Source organism: Malus sylvestris, chromosome 10 (assembly GCF_916048215.2).
Source record: "Malus sylvestris chromosome 10, drMalSylv7.2, whole genome shotgun sequence".
NCBI classification, from domain to species: Eukaryota; Viridiplantae; Streptophyta; class Magnoliopsida; order Rosales; family Rosaceae; genus Malus; species Malus sylvestris.
The window spans coordinates 3,488,338-3,513,659 of record NC_062269.1 but is presented as its reverse complement, the minus strand read 5'-3'; the positions used below and the strand labels follow the sequence as shown (position 1 = coordinate 3,513,659).

General features: G+C 36.9%; 1 protein-coding gene across 1 annotated transcript; it reads right to left on the bottom strand.

The window, feature by feature from the left end:
• Window positions 1-16,737: 16,737 nt before the first annotated feature.
• LOC126587063 (uncharacterized) lies at window positions 16,738-17,700 on the bottom strand. The gene has a single exon (XM_050252040.1). It carries the CDS (start codon window positions 17,605-17,607, stop codon window positions 16,873-16,875), a length of 735 nt encoding a protein of 244 aa, XP_050107997.1. The 5' UTR covers window positions 17,608-17,700; the 3' UTR covers window positions 16,738-16,872.
• Between the last annotated feature and the right edge of the window lie 7,622 nt (window positions 17,701-25,322).

Below are 25,322 nucleotides of genomic sequence, written 5' to 3'. Positions count from 1 at the left end.
TTTCCTTCTTGACTAAAGAAAGATGTATAATTTAGAATAAATTACATAAAACTATCTAACTATTGGTTTTAGGACACTTTTATACCTCATCTTTTTAAAATGATAATGTCATACCTTATCTTACGAATTTGGTTCAATATTATACATTCCGTTAACTTGGCCATGAATTTATCAGTTAAAATGCTGACGTGGCTTGATCCAGAGCCCACTTTCTATTAAAAAATTAATTAAAAAAAATCATTTAATATTTTTTAAATATTAAAATAATAAAAAAAAGTCAATAAAAAAAATGCCAAAACCTCAATTCGTCCCTTCCACGCTCCCCGTCTCTCTCTCTTCTCTCCCATCTTCATCTTCTTCCCCCTACCTGCAACCCAAGAAAAAAAAAAAAAAAAAAAAAAACTTCCCCGACCCCTTCCCCTTCCCCTTCCCCTTATCCTCTCCTCTCTTCTCCCTCATCTTCATCTTCTTCCCAGTTCGTCTTCTCCCCGCACCCACCCTCTTCCCTCCTCTACACACCCCACGGAATCGGCCTTCGTCGGGGTAGACGGGATCTGGGTTTTTTTTCTTCTGGGTTGCAGGTAGTGGGTGCGAGGGTGGGTGCGATGGGTTTAGGGAAGACGGGAGGGGGAAGAAAGGGGTGGGTTGCAGGGAATGGAGGGTCGGGGAAGATGAAGATAGTTTTTTTTTTCTTTTCTTTTTTCTGGGTTGTAGGTTGGGCTCAGGTGGGGGAGAAGAGGGGGTGGGGAGGGGGGAAGACAAATTGGTTGTCGTGAGACCAATAGTTGAGGTAGTTTTGTGTAATTTACCCTATAATTTATTATGGCCTGTGGTGGTGGTGGTAGTGACTAGTGCGGGTTTCATTTCATTTGAATGGCAGTTGGAGTTTGGGCATCTGTAGTTAAGAGTTTATTCACCGCCAGATACTCACTCCCTCCTAGAGTTCCGGCAGACAACTTATCCAAGACTTCCGGCCAGAATGATAATTTATTATGGCCGGTAGTGGTAGTTGTAGCGGCGGTTTCATTTCATTTGAATGGCAGTTGCAGTCTGGGCATCTGTCGGCAAGAGTTTATTCACCCCCGCCCCAGATAGTCACTCCCTCATAGGTCAAAGCTATGCAATCTCCTGAAGTTAACAAAGCTCAAGGAGTCATGACTTTGCGCTTACATAAAAGAACAATCAAAGAAGTCTCTTTTTGAAATTTTCATTGTAATCGCAACACCGTCATATGATATTTTTATTTTTTTTGTCAAAACCGTCGTATGATATTTCTAATTCCCTATATATTAGGAAGAGTCATGTTCTTCTATGGTTCAAATACATCTATGAGTCTTCCAGGCATCTGGAAGGGTGGACTGCAGTGGCAAAGCCACCAATTGGTCATCTTTCTAAAGAAAAAATAAAATAAAGTGAAAGCAAAAAAATGAGTTTTCTAATAGTTCATGAATTTTAAGTTGATTTTGTTTTATTAAGTTCTCAAATATTCTAAGTCTTTAAATCTAAACTAATACAATCTTATAACTAATATGCATTTGTTCATCTCATTACCTCATTTTGAGGACCTTAGGAGCACATGACTAATAAGAACTAACACCATGCTTTCATGTATAGTACACATGCATGTGAAACACGATGTTGTAAGTTTGTAACCTCAAATAGTTAATGCAATATTCAAATCCTCCTTTTAGAGGACACATACTTTATTGCTATTGTTGTCTTTGTGTCGTATCATGTTGCTTCTCTCTTATTTGCCCATTATCTTTTTTCTCTTCTTGGCTAGGTTTATCTATTCTTATAGCTAATTTGAGATTGTTGTGCTATGAGAAAAGCGATGCTTTTTTAAATAAGGATAGAGGTGCTTCTGCTATTTTGGACTCATAATTTTGATAAAAAATATTTTTTTATTTACTAAATACAATTTTAATCCTAACTTTTTTAAAAAGCTACTTAAAAAAAAAAAAAATCAGCAATGACAAACTAGCCCTTACTAAGTTGAACCTGGGTATTATACATAATAATACATACTACGCTTCTTTCTCTAGTACGATTGATTTGTCTAACAATATATACTACGCTTCTTTCTCTTGTACGATTGATTTGTCTATTTTTTAAATTTATTATTATTATTAAAGAGAAGGAGAATGATTCGAAACTATTATAATAATTTAAATGAATGGGAATTTCGAACCCACGACGCCTGGGTAAAAGCCCAAACCTAGAATATTGGGACGTATGATCGATCTGTCTTTGAAAATAATATATCATTTCAAATGTATAATTATAATTCACCTCCTCTATAAACAAATCGGCTCTTCCTATTCTACCATTCTTTTATTTATTCACCAGTACAACGTTTTCGTTGAACCTATGGTCTCTTGCTATTTGTTTTAGACTTTCATTGAATGATCTGGCATCCACTTTAGGGTAGACCTAGTAATTTCTTACACGATCCATTAACACGACACGAGAATAACGGATTTCGGATCAACACGATAAGAAAAAAAGTTATTCTGATGATATTAATTTTTTAAACTACTAAAAAAACTTACTATAAAATACAATAGATATAATGAATATGTATATATTGTTTATTAATTAATATTCTATATAAATTTTAAAATTGAAGTTTTATTTATTTATTTATTTTTATAGTATATTATAGGCAAAGATTGAGATTAAAAATCATAAAACACATTAAAAATAAAAATATCAAATAATTTAAAAATACCAAACACATTAAAAAAATTATAATAATTAATTTACATGTTCAAAAAATATGCAAACGCTCGTGGTCGCATCCTCTACGCTTTGAGGATGGGTATATGATCGTGTGAATTTTTAAAACCATACAAACTCTCATGAATAGTATTTTTAAGGGGGTTCAAAATAAACAAAATTCATAATCATTAATGTATAAGTTTGAAAGATGTGAAAGCATAATAAACGTTCATAATTGAATCCTCAACGCTTAGATGATGGTTACATGGTCATTTAGATTTTTAAAACCCTCCAAATCTCATGAACAATGTTTTTTATTTGAGTGCAAAATTAATAAAATTAATAATAATTATTGTAGAAGTGTGAAAAATGTAATCACTCGTAATGAAAATCTTTATAACTTTCACGAAGGGGTCAACTCCGAAATTTAGTATGTATATATTAATTTAGTATTATGTTTTACATTTTTTTGGTCAAATTATGTTTTTCATTTTCATTTTTTTATTTAAAATATATTTTTCTTAACGGGTAACGGGTCGAGTCATATTACCCAATAATATTAACGGGTTAATTTTGGGTCGGGTCATATTACCCGTTTACTTTAACGGGTATTACATGACATGACTTGTTAAGCTATCGGGTATGACACGAAAACGACACGAATACGAGAAACACGATACGAATACCATGTCTACTTTAGGGTTCGTTGTAAGGAAAGGGAGCGGATTTCTAAAAAAAATTGTCATTTAAAATTTCTATGTAGTAATGTTATATATTAAAAAAAAAACTTTTATTAGCACTTTAAAATCACATTGTGCACTTCTTAGAAAGAAGTGCCTATAACACAACACTCTAAAAATGTTTTTTTTTTCAATTTTGGTTGTTTAAAATTGAAGTGCTTTTGATTAATTAGTGGATGTTATGTTTGTAGCTCTTTTTACTTATTGTTTTAATGACATTTGTACATTTACAATCAATGAGTCCTAAAGTTTGTTTTGATTAAGTTACTTTTTTTTTTAACAAAACGATATTATTTATACTAAGGGGGTCGGTGCTAAGCCTCACAATGGATCAGCCATAATAACGTTGAAACTTCTGTAACTAATATATGCATATGTAATTTCCATTCTCATTCACGTGAAACTCACAAACACTTTATATTGTAGAAATGGGTGTCATGGGAGAAACGACGCACAAGAGAGCCATGATGCTGCCGAAAGAACTCTCGGCCTCAAAAAGCTTGTTCTTTCGGCATTGAGAGACATTTAGCGCTTCCAAATCCTCAATTCCATGCAATATATAAATCAAAGTTTTCTCGTGAACAAGCTTTTTGAAAACTTTGATTGTATATTGAGTGGAATTGAGGATTTGGAAGTGCTGAATGTCTCTCACTGCACCTTTATAGAGGACTCTAAGTATCCGGCTACTCTTATATATGCGAACAACTTGGCGAGTCAATCATTGCACAAGCCTCACCGATCCAGAAGTTTTTTCTGTGTCCACATTGATGTGTGATATGTGCAAGGGTGGACCGGATATAAGTTGGCCTGCGTTTTGGCAGACATTTTGAGGGGCACACCATGCTTGCATGGTTCAACTAGTTAATGAGATTCTAAAAATGTATCACAGTATGAACAGTTTGCTTCTATATAGAGTTTGATGTTTTTTTATATTATTATGAATATATGATTTTGAAAGAGTTTACTTAAGTGATTCATAACATGAAAGGTTCTAATAAGTAAAAATCTCTGTGATTCGAACACGAAGAGTTATGAGTAAGAACTCCTACAAATCTTTGAGTAGTAAAACATTCTTTTGAAGTTTTGGGGTCGAACAGTAAATAAGAAAAATATGTTGGTTAGAAAGTAAATAAATAAACTATCCTTAAAGGCGGAAAGAAATGCATGCACTCGTCTCGGCACTCAGTCTGCAGCAGAAAGATGGAGCCGTGGGAGTGCCTCACTCTTCTGCTGCGTTGGAGAAGACGAGTGAAGAAAAAAAGACGAAGCCTGCTTGAATCCAGCCAATTCTGTTCCGTTTTCAACTCAACTTTGATGACCTAATGACTGATGCCGTGACCTATATTGGGAATACTACTGATGTGCAACTCGTACTGCTGATTAAAAGGAGTGGCGTGCTTATTGTCCAGTCTAGTTTCCCCTGAAATCTACAACCTCATGCTATCTTCAGTTCTAACAGCCTAGTTCTTACTCAAACTTGGATCATGTATGACTTTACCCTTCGAACTCCAATTTAGTTTTAAGCTCCTAAAACTTTCATTTCATGCAGGGTGTTACATTTTGCTCTCAAATATATACGCCATGAACAATAAATGGGAAAATATGACAAATCTTAGAACTTTGATAAAGGAGAAGGGGTTAAAAATGATGCCCGCAGAGCGTGATTGAGGCGAGGAGTGATATCCGTGGTTTTGTTGCCGGAGATAGATGATTCTGATCAGATTTATGGATTGCTGGGAAAATTAGAGTCGAAAATGAGAGAGAAAGGTTATGTTCACAATGTTGATTTTGTGCTACATTAGACGGACAATGTTTTGTAGATTCCAATGGTCCGTGGTAGTTTGTGATTTACAGTTAAGGATGATTGATTTGTTAGCTGCAAGCAGGAATGATTCCTTTACTGCAAGAAGCTATAAAGTTTGTAGTACCCAAATGCAAATTATCTGCTTACATTAAGAACATAGATAGATTACAACAATGTAAATGGTAAATAGTAACACACTCAAAATTTCTAGGGTGCCTTGGAGTAGGGACTATCACACATGCGTTTTGTGAAGCCTTGTCATTGTATTTTTATTTTCATTTTTCGGCTAAGAAACAAAATTTGTCCGACGAATTTCCGTCGGCCAGAAAAGTAGACTATTAAACCTTATTTTGTTCGACGAATAAATTTCGTATGAAAATGGCTTTTTTGTAGTGAAAGCTTTGCACAGGAGATTGAAACATTTAACGTGGTTAATATCGCATTATTTGCCACTTAGTACTACTAGTGGTGTTCCTTCTCATTGATAAGTGAGAGGTCTTAGGTTCGATTCTCGTCAAATGCAAATTTGAAGCACATTATTGCTAACCCATTGGTTTAGCCGACTCCCTTACCCCCTTAGACCATCTCCAATCCTTGGGTTAAAACCTATAGTTTTTAGAGTAAATTGTAGTAATGGTCCCTCAACTTTAATCAAATTGGAGCAATGGTCCCTCAACTAAAAATACATTACCATTGGTCTGTCAACTCATCAAAATGTATAGCTATGGTCCTTTTCGTCAACTTCGTCAGAATTTTGTCAAAATGCGTTATGCTGGAAGGACCCTTACTGCAATTGGGGTCCCTCAACTCATCAAAACGTGTAGCTATAGTTCTTTTCGTCAACTTTGTCAGAATTTTGTCAAAATGAGTTATGTTGGAAGGACCATTGCTGCAATTGGGTTAAAGTTGAGAGACTATTTCTCCAATTGTTAAAGTTGAGGGACCATTTCTCCAGTTAGATTAGAGTTGAGAGACTAATGGTATTGCACGTTTTGATGAGTTGAATGACCAATATTAATGAATTTTTAGTTGAGGGACCATTGCTCCAATTGGGTTAAAGTTAAGGGACAATTGTTACAATTTACTCTAATTTTTAACCCAGAAAATTTAGGTTTTAACCTAGAAACATGTTTTCCGCTCCAACCCTTCTAGGTTAAATTCTTAGTTGGAAATTATTAAAAAATGAATTTAGGATTCTTAAAGTAACTAATTTAAAAAAAATAAAAATTATGTAGACTATCATAATTTAATTTTATGAACATTTAAACCCAAAAATATTTAGATTCCGATTAATATTGAAAAATCACTAAACCGACATTGTGAAACTCATGAAACACTATGAAAGAATATGAAACACATGAAAGAATTTTTTTTATTATTTTAGCCGATGAAGTTAAATTTGGACAATTAGATTTTTTTTTTACTAGTATATTTGATCATATTAGATCTTAGTCTGGGCTAAATTTGCCCCAAAAATGAGTTTTCGGTTAAAACTCATATTTGACCGAAGGGTTGAAGCAAGTTGGGGTAGGTTTAGAATCTAAGGTGTATTCAATTGAGAATTTGAGGGATTTTAATTCTTTTAAGGGTATTCAATTAGGATTTTAAGGGATTATCTGAAATTCAACGTTCATTTAATTAGAATTTTAAGAGAGTTTATTAAATCCTTAGAAATCCAGGTGTGTTCAATTAGGAATTTATTTTAAAGGATGTTAAAAAGTTAAGGATTTTGAGGGAATTTGAGAGATTTCGTAGTGCAATTTAAGGATTCAAAAATTTCTCATCTCCCCCTGAGATTTCAAGGGAATTGAATCAAATTTTTTCATGGAATCTCTACAAATCAATTAAACTTCCTTAAACTCCATGGATTTATAAATCCATTAAAATTTCTCAATTTCTCAATTGAATACACCCCCCCTAAAATTTGGGTTTTACTCCAAGGGTTGGAGTTGGTTAGTGTAGAGAATATCGTTTATTTATAAAAAAAATCTCATTATTTTGGTTTAATTTAATTATCGGTTTAAAGATATTATCTAAACTGAGTTCCTTGATTCATTTAAATGAACCAATGATGCGAAAATTAACTTAATACACAAATTAAACCCTCTTTTGACAATTGTAGTATATGTATAAGTAGGGATCGTTCTGGACCGGGGATTAGGAGGGTTTGCTAATAACCTCTAAACTGACTCAAAAACATAAAACTAAACTTAAAAACACTTAACAAGACTCACAAGACTCAAAGCAAACTTAAAATACTCAAAACAGCTTAAAATAACCAAATAAACTTAAACTAGACACTAGGAATGACTTTGGATGAAAATTTACTTTTACTTGAATCAAAACACTTAAAAACACAAACTAAAACAGATTCTAACTAATTAGACACACTAAAATAAAGGGGGATTGAGTTTTGGACGAATTTAAAATAAAAACAAGTAACTAAAACTTAAAACAGATTTTGGACGAATTTGGTTGAATTAGATGGATGATAAGCTAGCTAGAGGCTCTTTCTCCACACATGACATGTATGCAAACGAATCAATTTCCAGTTACTGGTTCATTGAATTATAAACGACAATGCCCCAAATTAACCGTGACATCACTAGTTAACCCTCAGATTTTCCTTGTATTATTGGATTGGATGACATCATTCGACAACCCAAAACATTCTTCAAAAGTTCTCTACATGACATCATAATAGAGATACAATCAAAGATCATTAGGTTTAATGAAAATCATAAGCATTGACAAAGCACTTGCAACTATGACATCATGTCACACATGCTAGGAATTAAACTTAACGCGATCGTTTATAAGCGACCTCCACTACTTGTAAATATAAGTTTGTAACGATTATGTGAAACTTTCTTATATTCTAGCAACGGATTTATGCATGCCAATTAAGTGTCGACCCTTAATCAACAAATACAAATAAGTTATCAATCAAATAGTTAAGCCAATTGCATTCACGATTCAAGAACTCATAACTGGAATTTATCAACTCAAATTGCACACATAATCATGGCTTTGAAATCACCCCTAGCCAAGAGGGGTTTAGCCACTCATATTCACAACAAAACGAAAGAAAATGAATTTAAACATTGGAAACAAAAGAAAGAAAACACTTAAACGCTCCAACGATCCAAGTTGAACAGCAAGCACGTCCAAGCATTTTCCTTCCCTTCCTTTGCTACGGCACAAGGTGTTGGTGAGTGTTTGAAGGCTTGTTTGTATGGAGGAATGGATGTGAAGATGAATGGATGTGTTTGGAAGAAGGTTGTGTTGAAATTGTGGTGAATGCTCCAACCAAAATCTGAACTCTATGGCTGCCACACACACTTCCTTTTATAGAGGAAGTGCACGACAATGGAGGGGAAAATGGTGGTGTATGCAATGATTCAAGGGTGAAAGTGAAGTAATGATGCAAAGCATGGGGGGTAAAATGAAGTGGTGTTGCAACTATGAATGCACGTAGGGAACATGAATAATTGTGCACATGGTAGAAAAAGGAAATGGAGGTGGAATGGTGCAGAAATGAGTCAAAGGTGCAGCAAGAGTCATGATGCATGGCATGGGATTCCAAAGGTGGTGGATGGTGCATCAATGAGTGCATGTAGTGGAGGTAAAAGTGCATGAAATCTGATGGGTGAAGGGGACAAGGAATGTGTAGCAAATGAGTGCAAGGAGGGAACATGGATAAATGTGCACGGCATGGGTGGAAATTGGAGTGATTTATGGTAGAAAATAGGAAAGGGATGGCTCCCTTGCACGGCAAGGAAGAGAAATTGTGAATGATGGTATGGCTTGGACTTTTAGGGCAGGTTTAGGACTTGTAGAACATGTAATGAAATGTCCCAAAGTATTTAGGAACCCTTCGTGTGACTGAATCTTTGGTAATTTAGGATTAGGAAAGGTAACGACAAGATAAGGCAAGTTTGACTAGTCTTTCCTCATTCTTAATGGTTTCCTTGTCTTCCTTGGTCCTCAATTTATTTTCTTCCTCTCCTTGGCACATTCCTAGCCTCTTTAGATCTTTAATTTCGTCCAACCACTTTGCTCCATGCATGTGATATCCATTCCATGCCCAAAACTGCTCCAAAAGGCACCAAAATGCACTTTTTGCCTCTTTAACCCTTTGTACCTACAACCACACGAAAATGGCTTGAAATACTAAATCAACTAAGAAATAACAACATAAATGCATGAGAATAAGCTAACTCAGTCGCATAAATATGCTCCTATCAACCAGAAAGTCTTGTTATTCATAATGTTAGGACCCAATTAGAACTTGATTCGTTAATGGATCGTGTTGTTTCGTGTCGGGTTAACAAATGACATAAGAAATTGTCATATGTAATGTATAGATATGAAAAATGATATCTTATCGGGTTATTAACGGGTGACTCAATAACGACCTAACTCGTTAATAGGTTGACCTGAAACCTGTTATTTTCGTGTTGTTTGTGTTGGGTTAGCAGGTCGTACAAGAAATTGACAGGCTTATAAATGACATAAAATGGAATATGTTGTCGTATCATCTGTTTGGATTAATTACCATATTTGAAATTTGTAACTGATATATGCATGTGTAACTTTCATGTGAAACTTCTTTAATTGATATATGGTTGTCTAAATTCCTCTCTCATTTCACGTGAAACTGATGAAAATCTTCTCTCATTTCATGCTGAAATTTCTGTAATTGATATATGCATATGTAATTTCCACTCTCATTTCACTTGAAACTGACAAACAGTTCCTCTCATTTCACGTGAAACTTCTGCAACTAATATATGTATGTGTAACTTCCTGTGTTATTTCATGTGAACCTTATGGACATGTTGTATGTGGCTAAACCAACTTTACTACGACCATCAATTTTATCGCCCAAGTTTTCTATAAAATACCTCACAAACCTTCAACATAATATAAAATACCTCGCAATCGTCAGTGATCCAAACATGTCCTTTTTGTGCCCTTATACACGTGGCACTTAGTGGTCGAAACGATTGGAATGCCCAAAGTGCGTAGGTAGAGCTGGACTAGGCTCACATGACTAGACTTAGGTCGAAATGATTGGAATACTGTAAAATGTTAATAACTTGTTCATTCCAACTCCAATTTAGGCATCGTTTGAGTTTATGCGTTCATGGACTCGAGCTCTATCTATTTAGTAAAAACTCAATTGAAAACCGAAAGTGATATTTAAAATAACGAAATCACCCCTCAACTTCGTTTTCTCAATGCCATAAAATTATAACTCAATAAATTACAAATAAATTTTGAAATCCAAAATGCGATAAATGAACTGTAAATCTGAGAAAAAGATTTCACATGTTTTCTTATTCTCTAGTGGTGTACGAGAAGAAATACCTTAGTCATGTTGGTCACATGACTAAACAACTAGTAAAAAGAAAAGTCTTCTGTGGATGCAAATTTCTTCCTCCTTGATCTTGGACAATATTGCACCTACAAAACAATTAACACCTTCGGGTCAAGGCCAAGAGCCTCACGCGCCCACGATGAATGGATGGGCTTTGGCCGAAGAACCTCCGATGCCAAAGTTAGAATTTAGAGAGAAAATTGTTTAGAGAGTTTTTGGAGTTTTGCAAGAGTGTGGACTTAGTCTTTCAAAGAAAATTGAGTCCTATTTATAGAGCATTGAGGTGTAATGGTGATTAATTTGGTGATTAATGGATTAATTAAGAATTAATCCATTAATTAGCCTAATTAATTGAATTTATATGGAAGGTTTTGAAGGTTATGGAATGATTTCCTTGTAGAGGATATGGAGTAAAGATGGATGAGATAAATTTGAAATTGTTACCTATTTTGGGCACTCTTGACTCGGTTGATGGATGATTCTCCTCTGCTCGCATGTAGGAAACCCGGTGTGTCTCGAGGGTAATTTTGTCCTCTTCACCTAAAAATCCACATGTCGCCTCATGGTTATTTTTTGTCTCCACAAATGCCCCCACACCTGCTGGCTGCTCGTAGGAAAGGGCAACAGGTGTAGAGATCTTCTTGCTCTAGGAAACTTAGGATTGCTTCCTATTTTGATGTAGATTCCCTCTTTAATAAGAAATTAGATCATTCTAGGAAAGGGAAATAAATTTCTCTCAAAACCTATTTAAGCCCACCTTAATTGGGTTGTTAAATCAACTTTGGAGAGCGATTTATTCTACCCTACAAGAGAGAGAAAGCTTAGAGGATATTTGTTCCCCTTCCCCTAGCAATCTTCTACACTTGCTCATGCAAAGGACCGTCATTCGTTGCTTTCTTCGTCTTTTCCGTGCCGCATCGATGTAAGGAAAGCTTAATTCTCCTTATCTTATTCTTGGGAGGTGCTGCCAAGGGGCAGCCGTAGGGGTGGTGAGGCACGTCGGCTGGCAGATGCCAGGAGTCGACTTGTCATGGGCCAAGAAGGTGGTGTGGCAGGGGCCATTGCTTGTGCTGCTCGGCTTGATTGAAACCAAGGATTAGCTCGGCATGGGCCGAGGAAGTGGCGTGGCATGGGCAATGGTTTAGGCTACCATGTTTGGGCTGCTTGCCAAAAATGAGGAAATTGCTTGAGTTTGATTTCTCAACTGCCATAGATGGAGCAGTCAATGATAAAGCTGCCAAGATCGGAGCTGCTGAAGATGAAGTGTCAGATGAGTGAACTGTTAAGTGCAAAAGTGGTTGCTGCCCTTGACTATTTATTGCCTAGTTAATCTTCAAGCATTCGATCTTTTAAGTTATGTAGCCTTCTCACACTGTAGAGCTTACCCAGATGAGTGACGAGGAATTAGTTTACCTTCTCACACTGGAGAGCAATTAGTTTACCCTCTCGCACTGGAAAGCAATTAGTTTACCCTCTCGCGCTAAAGAGTAATTAGTTTACCCTCTCACACTGAAGAGCAATTAGTTTACCCTTTCGCACTGGAGAGCAATTAGTTTATCCTTTCGCACTGGAGAGAAGACCCTTTTGGGTGTCGGGGAATTGGTTTACCCTCTCGCACTAGAGAGCAATTAGTTTATCCTCTCGCACTGGAGAGCAGACCTATATGGGTGTTGGGGAATCGGTTTACCCTCTTGCACTGGAGAGCATGGAAGTCGTTGTCGTGAGTGCAGCTGAGGAAATATAGACTGCTGGACAACTGAAATAATCCTCATACTGCGAGGTCTTGTTTGGCAAACTGCTTGAGACTTCGAACTGCTTGTGGAACCCATGTAAGGGTGTAAGCGTAGTGAGCTGCTTCCTGAAATATTGTGCCATCATTAGGTGATTCATCTTGTGCCATTTTGAGGTTTGGTTGGCACGAGAAATTGCGCAATCGCTTGGTTATAAGTCTTTATACTTCTTCCTAAATTTTCCTTTATTGGGGTGGTAGAGCTCTCGACTGCCCCCGATCGTGATGTATTGGTCTAAGCTGTTATTCCATATGTTTGGCTCGTCTATGCCGCGGCTGCAGTGGGTGTGGTATGTTCCTAGCAGGTGAACGTGTAACTCACAAACTGCTGGTTGAACTTGAGTCGGATTGAGTGACTGCTTCTTTCCTTATGCTGTCCTGCTTGCTCCGATGTGATGTGGAAGATATTTTTTGTAGGCCTAGCCGTGAATGAATACTTAGCTTAGAAGGCTGCTCATGTTAATTATCGGAAAACGTCCTCAACCATGAGTGTATGCTCATCTGTGGGCTTAATTGATAGTGCACGCTCTTCCGCGCGCTAAGACGAGAGTAAATGTTATCTCAGATGCCCAATTGGGAGTGTACTCTGCCCAAACGCTATGTTCGTGGATGGTCGAGTGGTTGCTTGCCTAGATGCTGCTAGAGAGGTTTTTCATCTGCCCTTGTCTTACTTTGGGACACCTTGTTTGGGGCACGTTGCATCTTGGTGTGCTGCAAGAGCTGGTTCACCAAGGTCGTCTACTGTGCTAGGGCACTTGTCAACTCTATGACTTGTCGAGACAAGTGTTGTTCGCCATTTGGATTGGAAGAGCTTGGAAGGAATGTGCCTCATTAAGCAGTGGAAGAGTGGTAGACTTCGGGCGCAAGATTTGAGTTGGGATATGTCAAATCCGCGAAGAAATGTGGTGAAAATGCCCCCGGCTCAATGGTAGGTCCGGATGGTTGAGATAGTTTTGGGCCGACTTAGGCTGCTTAGAAGGCCACGGGAGCAGGCTGGGGCGCAGGAGCAAGTTGGGCCACGAGAGCAAGCTGTGTCATAAGAGTGGGCTGCTCTATGGAAGCAGGCTGGGCCACAAGAGCAGACTGCTTAGTGGGAACAGGCTGGGCCACGAGAGTGGGCTGCTAGGCAGGAGTAGGCTGGGCAACGGGAGTGGGCTGCTCGGCGTGTGATGCACGCGGGTGCGAGACTTGAGCTCTACTTGACAACACGTTGGGCGTGGAGTGACATGACTTGGGTCATGGCCTTAGTGCCGTGGGCCTTAGATGACATGGCTTGGGCTTGCTTTGGTGGCACATCTTAGGTCGTGGTAGTGGTGCCATGGACCTCGCCGTGAGTGACCACCATAGTGGCCATCGCGGTGGTTCCCGTGGTGGAACCTCATGATGGTGGTGCCGCTCCCCTTAGGATCACATTTAGTCTCGTGGATCGTCGTGATCCCATTTCTTGAATATTGGAATTTTCACTCATGGAGTTTTCTAAATTTCTAGCCATTGTATTTCTCTTTTTCGTTTATCAAAGAATATTTGCAAATAAAAAAAATTCTAATAATAAGAACGTACGAAAAATACAAGTGGACTAGAAAATAGAGAAAAACCTTTTTAGGCGAGAGTCTTCTACGAGTGTGAATTTCAACTCTCAATGAAAGCACCAATTTGTGGATGCAAATTTCTTCCTCCTTGATCTTGGACAATATTGCACCTACAAAACAATTAACACCTTCGGGTCAAGGCCAAGAGCCTCACGCGCCCACGATGAATGGGGGGGCTTTGGCCGAAGAACCTCCGATGCCAAAGTTAGAATTTAGAGAGAAAAATGTTTAGAGAGTTTTTGGAGTTTTGCAAGAGTGTGGACTTAGTCTTTCAAAGAAAATTGAGTCCTATTTATAGAGCATTGAGGTGTAATGGTGATTAATTTGGTGATTAATGGATTAATCCATTAATTAGCCTAATTAATTGAATTTATATGGAAGGTTTTGAAGGTTATGGAATGATTTCCTTGTAGAGGATATGGAGTAAAGATGGATGAGATAAATTTGAAATTGTTACCTATTTTGGGCACTCTTGACTCGGTTGATGGATGATTCTCCGCTGCTCGCGTGTAGGAAACATGGTGTGTCTCGAGGGTAATTTTGTCCTCTTCACCTAAAAATTCACGTGTCGCCTCTTGATTATTTTTTGGCTCCACATCTTCAGTGTAACTGGTGTGGTTAGTGGAATTTAGAGAAATGCTAAGGAGACTGTCTCAAAGTCAGATTCTCTATAGATTCTCCCTCACCTCATCCTTTTAGCACAATGTTTTATAATACTGGTACGAGAATTGTGCGAAGAACATGAGATGACAAAGAGTCCATAAAAATGTCTCATTTTCGAAGGAGTCTCCTTAGCATTTCTCTAGAATTTATCATCCCCTCTATCAATACGATAAAGAAAAAAAATACTCGAAAGAAATTTTGTTCAAATTAGTTCCAAGTAAACTATTCTATATTTTTATTAACAATGAAATACATGGCGTGCTAAACAAAACCAAATAACATCAACATGATTAATAATTAAATGCTTAACATGCATTAATTCAATCTGAGAGATGAACATTTTTTGGATCGTAACCATACAAAATAGCTGAATTAAACATGATGCAGAATTAAGAAGTTGTTAATTGATCATTATTTTGGTTTAAATTTTGAAGAAATGTTTCTTTTCTAGTCTCTTTTTCTTTTCTCTTTCGACTTAATTTTGTTCTTCTTTGCCTCGTGCTTCTTGAGAGGTTTTTCAGTGTAACCGGTACACATGATGGTATATCACGTGTCATTATACAAATGGTGGGATATGTGTGCTAAAAAGTTAATAACTTAAAAAATAAAATTTCCCACAACTTTTATTAAAACACGTGGTGTATCACTTATATTCCCGTCACAATTAAAAATTTCTCATGCTTCTCATGCTTCAGCAAAAACAAGAAACAAGAAACGAGGGTCGCAGGTCTGCTGTCTCGAAAATGGTGTCTCCTCTATGTCTCCTTGTTTATTTTTTTTACACGTGTCATTCCACTAACTCTAGCTTTAACTTTGTTAACTTTTAATAAATTAAAAAATATATATAATAAAAGTAAAATCAGTTGACAGTTCGGCTTCTACATCTGTTCGTCTTCTCTCTTCCGCCATTTTCTTATCTGTTCAAATACCCAATTGTGATCGACCCAGCCCGACAAACAACAAATTTTATGTAAATTTTGGTTTGAAGAAGGAAGAAATCTGGTCGATCGATATAAACCCGATTTGAATTGACTCGAAAACAATAAACAAAGAGAGCCGAACCGATCGCAGGGTTCAATTCATTCATCCTATGCGGTTTCGCTGGTTAGAGACAGAAAGAGATAGTGGAAATGAAGCTTGAATGGTGGTGAGAATTGTCGTGGACAGCAACAATTGGTTGGGTTGTTAGGGTTATTGTTTTTGGTGGAAAAAAGATTGGAAGGAGCTCCAGACTTCCTGTGTTTGGTTTTGGATTGTTTTGGTTTTCTTTAATGGCGGAGGAGAGAAAAAAAGTGGTTTTGCCGGGGATGAAGATGAGTGTTTCATGTTTGTTTGCTGAGAAAAGATTGGAGGAAGTTCCAAACTTCCATTGTGTTTATTGTTTTGTATTTCTTTAATGGAATAAATTTTTGTTTTCAAATACATATTAGGAGAGAAGACGAACAGATGTAGAAGACGAACTGTCAACTAATTTTACTTTTATTATATATATTTTTTAATTTATTAAAAGTTAATAGAGTTAAAGTTAAGAGTTTGTGACATGACATGTGTCAAGAAAATAAACAATGAGACACCATTTTTGGGACATCAAACCCGCGGCCAGAAAGGAGAGCATAAATAAAGGTCAAACTTTTTACTTTTAAGTAACTAATAGATGAAAAATTATCAAATAAGATATTTTATATTCTCCTGATGAATTTCAGACAGCAGAAAACTATGGATTAATTCAATAAGACATTTTGGTGAGATTGGCCTCACGACCTCAAGTATATAATGTAGTCACTCAGATTATTGATCTATTAAAATAATTTGTTAGCTATAGAAAATTTAATCTCTCCAATTTTTTAATTTTTTTTATAACAAATATGGTGATGCTCAAAAGTCAAATCGTAACATTTCCATAATTAATTATTTAAGGGGAGAGAAATGTTTGAACTTGAATGCAGTGGGTTGAAGAGTCTTAACCACCAGAATAATTAATTAATATAAGGGTAATTCTTAATCCGTTTCTCTTTAGCGTGCGTACTAATTGTAAAAATATATCCAACTCATACAATTTTAAAAGCACGTACTAATTAATTAAAGTTATGAAAATAATTAGGGGTTGACATATTGATATTGTTACGTACCAAGGGCTAAGGCATAAGCACCAGTACGTAGCAGCAGCAAACCAATTAAGTTCCTCAATAGTCACTCGATTCATTGGTTTCACTCCTCTTGCTGTACCCTCCTCTGCCACGCCCTCCGTGTCCTTCTTCCGAGTCATCATCATCAGATTTTTTGTACCCGCGACGCCCTCTGTGTCCTTCCTCCGAGTAATCATCAGTGCTTACCACACCATAGCCACCTCCGCCGCTAGTACGACGTCTTTCACCAGAGTAATCAGTGTTATCGCTGTAGCCACCGTCACCAGTACGACGTCCTTCACCAGATAAAGCAGTGGTCTCGGTAGCACGGCCTCCGTGTCCTTCTTCCGAGTAACTATCAGTGTTGCTGGCCCCGCCGTAGCCACCTCCACCAGTAAGACGTCCTTCGCTAGAGTAAGCAGTGGTCTCGCTGTACACGGCACGGCCTCCATGTCCTTCTTCCGAGTAATCATCAGTTTTGCCTTCTCCATAGCTGCCTCCGCCAGTCAGGCGTTCTTCACCAGAGTAATCATCAGTTTTGCCTTCTCCATAGCTGCCTCCGCCAGTAAGGCGTTCTTCACCAGAGTAATCAGTGATGTCGCGGTAGCAGCTGCTGCTGTGGGCCCCGGTACGTCCTTGGGAAGAGTAACCGGTAGTGGAGTCGCCGTAGCCACCACCAGACCGGGCTCCGTAACCAGACTGAGACTGAGAGTAGGATGAGGTTTTTTCGTCTTCTTCTTCGTCCCTTTGGCTGGACAAGAGGCCAAGGCTGTGCTGCTCCTGATCAACCATAGTGGCTTAGGGGTATTTTGGGAATTGTAGGAAAATGCGAGAATGAAGGAACGTTATGAGGAGGAAAGGTGGCGACTGAGTTTTGTGATGTTGTCTGAGTGCATGGTGCTGTGGATGGTTCTTATATAAGTGTTGGGCGTCCTAAAAATAACTCTCTGGAGGAGGCTTTGGCTCTTCTCCATCACAAGCTCATACGTAAAATATCCACCGAAGGTGGGACACTAGTGCTTTTGCCACTTGCATGGCTACCTATCCAAGCCTTGGTCGACGGTCACCATTCCTCTCTCTCTTCTCTCTCTCTCTCTCTCTCTCTCTCTCCAAAGTGAATAGATAGGGTCATAGGGTTGATATCCTTCTAAGGGGCACTATGAAAAGCGACGTTTCATTGTTTTTCTTTTTGAAATGTGTATGGGAAATATAACTTTGGACTACATATTTTTTTGTTTGAGACAGATCTAGATATATGTTTTATTTTGGCTATATCAATGTGGTAATCAAATTTTATCAACTCTAGAGGGGACGCTATATGTATTAAAGCATACTTTTAGTTAATAGAATTGTCGAGTTTTACCAACACTTAATCTTCGCGTGGGTTCAACATCAAATGCAAGAGGGAATATCTCCACATAAATCACACCAAACAGAGGAGATACCTCTCTCAGGCCAGCTTGCTCTCCATACATCATGTGATGGATTCATGTAAACTAAGGCACCACCTCTGTTAACAGAGTTAGTGGGATCAACATTCCAAGTGAGGGCCAACGAAGATTCGACAAGCCAAGAAGTGACCGCAGATGAGATCAGCCCAAAAGGGTCTCCCAAGGCAAGATCTAGATGGATCTTCAAGGGATAATGACCTCATATAATCATGGCCATAGTCCATGATCATGTATGTTAACAGTGATGTTTAAACATGACTCTTGATTAGTGCCCTCATCACGCCTCTCATAGTCAACCGTTGTTGGCTAAAAGGGCGAGATAACCTGGGGTTCAAACGAACCACTTAGGTAGTGCACACGTGCCCTAATGAATCACCCTAAGCTCAAGCCAAACTCTACATCAAGACATGTCCGCTTTCCTGTGAAGGTAATGTTGGAATTTAGGATTATTTTATTGTTTGAATTTGGGCTTAGCCCATTAGTATTAGGGTTTCGTTTTCTTGCTTATTAGGGTTAGGTTAGGTCTATATATATGATGCTTTGTAGCTCGTAGAATAATAAGTCAGTCACAATGTAGCCTTTGGGGTTTTGTAGTTGTTTCGGCATTCTAGTTTGTTTAATAATATTCTTATTTTGTTAGTCTTGTTCGTTGCGCACTCTGATATTCAACTTGGTATCAGAGCGGGTTCGATCCTTAGGGTTCAATCTGTTCTCGTTGGTATCATTTTGTTTGCCTTTGTCGTCGTTCGTTTTAGATTTGTTAGTTGGTATTGATTGTTTGCAAAGAAAAAAAAGATGAAAAAAAATTGAATTAGATGATCGTGAGGAAAGCCTGAAGTTCGTATACTGCAGTGCACTGAATCAAGAACCTTGGTCAAACCTGCCTTCAATCTGCTGCCTGTATGCTGACGAGGCCCTGATCCGAGAACCACAACTTGGATCGAGTTAATCTCCGCTGCACCTACCCCATCTGAATCCGCCGCCAAACCTGCATCTGTTGTGCTGCATCCTGCGACTCAAACCCACCATCACCTGCATGATTCACTGCTGCTGCAATAACTCGCATCTCCGCCAACGGCGGAGCCACTAACAAGGCTAGGGTGGGCTCTAGCATAGGGAGAGTTTTAGTTGTTTAAAGTTAAAAATACTGATAATTTAGATTATTTTATTATTTTTAATTGTTAAAGCCCACCCAATAAGTAAAAGTTCTGAACAAAATGACTACTTTTAAAAAAAAGTAAGAGTTAATAAATATTAAATAAATTATTTACTTTAATCAATATCAAAATTTATTATTATTAAATTTCAAATTGTACACGCACACTGACACACACGTCCCATTAAGTCATTTTATTTGATTAGTTTCTAGGGTCCTAGGGAGTAGTATAGTGATTAGATTAGGTTTTCTAGGATAGCCATCCGGTTTTAAAAAGTACATTTATTATTTTATTATTTTAGGTTTCCTAGGAGTTGTACTAATTTATTATTATATTTCGACTTTTAGGGTTTCTGTCACTTTCAGAAAAGCTTTCGTCCCATCTGTGTCGTCTCTACACTGCAATTCACAGAAACAGAATCATAGAAACCAAGCATACATTACAAGTGAGAAAACTAATTGATTTTTCTTATCAGGTAAGTTTTTAACCACTTTATTCTTATGTCTTGATGATTTTATTTGTTTATTGCTTTAATTTTAAGAATTCGTACTTTAAAATTTCAATTTCAAGTTTAATTTTTTTTTTTCTGATAGTCTAATAGATTTCTTAGAAATATAATTTATTATATAAACTTGCATTATTGTTGTTCAATTTGTTAGGTTAACCTTCAATGAAGAGATTAAGAACTATTGATTCATTTTTCAAAATAAGAGATGATGGTGATAAATTAGAGAGTGATATACCTTCTGCATCTAATGATAACGCACCAATATCAACTGAGGAGCCTCATGATTCTCACCAGACATCTAATATAATTGAACCTCAAGAAAAAGTTTTTGATGATGCTTCTTTGGAATTGGAACGAGACCCGGGGAAACGGATTCAAATACATGAGCATCCTATTAATCAACAAGATGAAGTTCGACGTGCTTATATCAAAGTTGGGCCTTACCAACCGAAATTTCTTGAGTATCCTAGGTCTCGGTTTGGATCACAATATCGTCGATTTCAGTATTCTTGGTTTTCACAATTTCCATGGTTAGAATATTCTCCGACATCAGATAGAGTATATTATTTCCCATGCTTTCTTTTTGGGACTGGTCTAGCAAGTCGTCCGACACTGACTATTGATGGGTTTAACAATTAGAAAGAGTTAACAACGGAAAGAATTGTATATTTCTTTCTCATATTGGAGGTCCATCTTCATTACATAATACTTGTGTTTCAGGTGTGGAGGAATTGATGAATCCATCTCAGCATGTTGACAAGGTTATTAATCGACAATCAAAAGAAGAAATTTTGAAGAATCGGTTGCGACTCAAGGTTACAATTGAGTGTGTTTGATGGCTTACATTTCAAGCATGTCCTTTTAGAGGACATGATGAATCAATGGGTTCGAAAAATCGTGGGAATTTTATTGAATTGGTAAAGCATACAGCCAAGTTTAATGATAAGGTGGTTGCAGTTGTTTTAGAAAATGCACCAAAAAATGCCAAATATTCCTCACCCATGATCCAAAAGGAGGTTTTGAACATTTTCGCCAACATAGTACGAAGAAAAATTCGTGAAGAAGTCGGGGATGGTGTTTTTTGTATTCTTGTTGATGAAGCACATGATATTGCTCATAGAGAGCAAATGGCCATTATTTTAAGATTTGTTGATAATGATGGTTTTCTACAAGAATGGTTTTTAGATATTGTGTGGGTTGAAGACACTACTGCAACAACACTTCACAGGGAGATAAAAAAAGTCTTTGCTTTCCATGAGTTGCCTATAAACAAGTTACGAGGTCAACGCTACGATGGTGCGAGTATTATGCGAGGTCAGTGGAATGGGCTACAATCTTTATGTATTAAAGAGTGTTCATCTGCTTATTACGTGCATTGTTTTGCTCATCAACTGCAATTGGCATTAGTTGCAGCATCAAAAGAAGTAGCTGTTATTTGGTTATTCTTTTCAACATTAGGTTCAATTGTAAATGTTATTACTACTTCTCCAAAGCGTCATACTCAGCTGCAGGTTGCACGCACAGTGAACATTGAAGAGTTGGTGGGTGCTGGTGAACTTGAGACGGGAAGAGGAGCTAATCAAATCGGTACTATACATCGACCTGGAGCTACTCGTTGGGGTTCTCATTATGATTCAGTGTGTGACTTGATACATATGTACGATGCGTCTTGTACAATACTTGAGAACATAAAGAATGATAGATCTGCTACAAACTCTTTGTGTGGGGAAGCTATTGGTGCTTATAATGCAATCAGATCTTTTGAATTTACTTTCATCTTGCATCTATTGCAGGAGATCATGGGAATCATTGATATCCTTTGTCGTGAACTGCAAAATAAGTCACAAGACATTCTGAATGCTATGAATCTAGTCACTACTACAAAAGATGTCCTCCAGAAGTTGCGATTGGATGGTTGGGCTACCTTTATTGATAAAGTGAGTTTATTCTGCAAAAAAACATGACGTTGATATGCTCGATATGAATGCTCAATACAAAGTAGGAACTGGCCGTTCTTGTCAGCAAACAGATCATATTATATTTGAGCATCATTATCACATTGATATCTTCAATAATGCAATAGATTTTCAGTTGGCAGAGCTAAATAGCAGGTTTAGTGAGGAGGCAATGGAACTTCTTATTCTTAGTTCAGCTTTAGAACCAAGAGAAGCTTTTAAGGCGTTCAACATTGATCACATTTGCAAGCTTGCAGAGAAATTTTATTCTATGGATTTCACAGAAAAAGAGCTACATACGTTGAGATGTGAGTTGAAAATCTATGAATCAGACGTACCGCATCATCCTGTCTTTCAAAAAATGTCTACTACTTCGGAATTATGTTGGGGATTTGTTGAAACAAAGAGGTCCGAAAGGTACTATTTGATTGATAGGTTAATTCGACTTGTATTAACTCTTCCCATTTCTACAGCAACTACTGAACGAGCTTTTTCAGCAATGAATCTTATTAAAACAAGACGTCGCAACAAGATGGAAAGTGAATTTCTAGCAGATTCAATGGTTGTGTACATTGAAAAAGAGCTTGCCGAAAAGATTAATTCAGAAGAAATAACCAAGGATTTCAATTCCATTAAGGATCGAAGGGCACAACTTGAATAGGTACTTTTTCTTTTATTATTTGTTAAGTTGTTATGACAAGATTGATGATGTATGTTTCTTTCTACTATAAGTTGCAACTTCAAATGTTTTCTTTGTTAAATCTAGTTGAAACTTGCTTTATTCTAAATTTCTTACTTTAAATTATTGCTTTCAAGTTTGTCATTGTGTAACTTTATGTAAGTAACAAAAAAATTTAACCATTTGATCTCCTAGTAATAATTTTAGTTTAGCCCACCCACCAAATAATTCCTGGCTCTGCTATTGATCTCCGCATCACACCATGCCGCGTAATCAACCCGCACTTGACCCCCACCAGCACGAAGGAACTTGCAACCCAGATCCCAGCTCGTGCTACTGCTGCCTGCAACCCCAATCCGACCCACCGATCCGACCGATCCACCACACCACTACTACACCACTGTCTTGCACCGCTGCTGTACCCGTTGCCTTAGAACCACTCTATTGTTGCTGTTTGTTCGCACAGTTGCGACACCAATGCGCCACAGACCTCTAGTTTGATTTTACATTGTCTGCCCAGAAAGAAAGGTTGAAGGGAAGGAGAAAAGAAATCCGAAGAAAAGAAAAGGAGGAAAAAAGAAAAAAAGAAAAAATGAGAAAGAAAAAAAGTGGAGCTTGCCTTGTTGTGTCCACCTAACGGAGCTTGTCTTATCTTGTCCGCCTAACGGAGCTTACATCCACATCTGCTTGTTGGCAAACTCATGACGTGTACCGCCATGAATTTGATGAGGGGTGTTGGAATTTAGGATTATTTTATTGTTTGAATTTGGGCTTAGCCCATTAGTATTAGGGTTTCGTTTTCTTGCTTATTAGGGTTAGGTTAGTTCTCTATATATATGATGCTTTGTAGCTCGTAGAATAATAAATCAGTCACAATGTAGCCTTTAGGGTTTTGTAGCCGTTTCGGCATTCTCGTTTGTTTAATAATATTCTTATTTTGTTAGTCTTGTTCGTTGCGCACTCTGATATTCAACTGGTAATTGTTTCTTTAGGCAGAAACTCATAGCTTGTGGTTCATTTTCCTACAATTAAATAATTTAAGGAAAACTAATGAAAAGGGCTTGAAAACTTTGAGTTTTAATGATAAGGACAAAATAAAGGGTAACGTGAATAGTACCAGGATTGACTTTTTAGTGTAAAAATGTGGTTTTTCGTTAAAGTGAACAGTACCAGGTGCTTTTCGTTAAAGTTCCCTTAAATTTAACTTAGGCATTAAAGGGTCTTTGGCTTACACCACATCAATGTGACAAGGTCTCACTTGTCTTACTATCTTGGTTGTAGGGGTACACAAAAGTATTTCTACACTTGTGTAAAATTTGTTCCACTCAAATTAGTGTTTTTATTGAGAAGCTGTTCATATTCATAGCAGTCTCTCAATTCTGAGTCTTGGAACTTTTTGGAAGAACCATTTATTTCTAACTCTTAGAAACATGGTTATATATGGAATGCACTTGCCGCAATAACAACCTAGGGCAAAGCTCCAACCTCTTGCTCAGCAGTAGGAAGAAAACGGAGCCCCTCTTCCAAGCTCAAATCCTATTGTGGAAGAGTAGGCTGTCAATCAGGATCTACCTCCTAGGCTCATACTGTGGAGGATTGGATGGATCTTAAGGAAATTAAAGTTCCTCGATCGAGTTATTCAGGAACTTAATGTGCCTCAGAAAGAATGATTTAGAAAGAGAACTTCTTAACGTTAACTCTCGCATGTAGAGATAAGAAGAGGTCATACAAACTATGATTAACCAGATCCATGTCATGCACGTCTAGTAGGATCAAAACAACGATCTTGCAACACCGTGAATCAGCGCACCGCACCTTTGTCAAGGGCAGAGGAGAATCAAGAACCATGCAGGAGGCCAAGAAAAACATTAAACTTGAGACTTTCTAATAAAAGTAGAGAAAAATATTAGGGATACTTTGGATGCAGTCCCTAGTCCCTAACATTCTTTGACTAAAACTTTAATGGTATTCAAAGTTTTATCAAAGTCCTTTGACGTTGGACACCTCATTATATTACTATTAATATTTTTATTTTTATAGTTTTGATATTAATTGTTTGATATTTTATGAGATTTATAATCCTATAAATTTAAAATCTCTCATTATAATACTATTAGAAATGGTTACAATAAAAAAATTTCAAACATTTTGATTCAATAAATGGATAAAAACTATGTAACAATAAGAAATAATAAATGGCAAAAGAATGTATCCATAGTGTTAAAAGAATTGGTACATTTTACAAAAAAAAATTGGTACATTTCACATATAACAAAGTGGTACATTAATAAAGAAGAGAATGGGTACATTATAAATAAATTAGGGTACAAATAAAAGATTAAAAAATTATGAGTACAACTGAAATTTTAAAAAATATGGGTGCAAAAAGAAATTAATACATGGGTACAAATTAAAACTAAAAAGAAAATACTACAAATTAAAAAAAAAAGGTTGCAAATTAAAAGTGGGTACAAACTAAAAATATAAATATATGATACAAAGTTTAGCCATAAAACATAAATATACCTTATGTAATTTATCTATTATTGATTAATTATACAATATCACGTGACGTTAAACACATGAGTACAAATACAAATAAAACTTTAAAAAATATGGGCACAAAAAGAAATTAATACATGGGTACAAATTAAAACTGAAAATAAAATTGGTAAAAATTAAAAAATGTTCGCAAATTAAAAATGGGTACAAACTAAAAATAAAAAAATTTAGTCATAAATATAAATATATTAATTG

Excerpts from the sequence above, each read along its gene's own strand:
- LOC126587063 (XM_050252040.1), bottom strand. The coding sequence starts at position 17,607 with ATGGTTGATCAGGAGCAGCACAGCCTTGGCCTCTTGTCCAGCCAAAGG.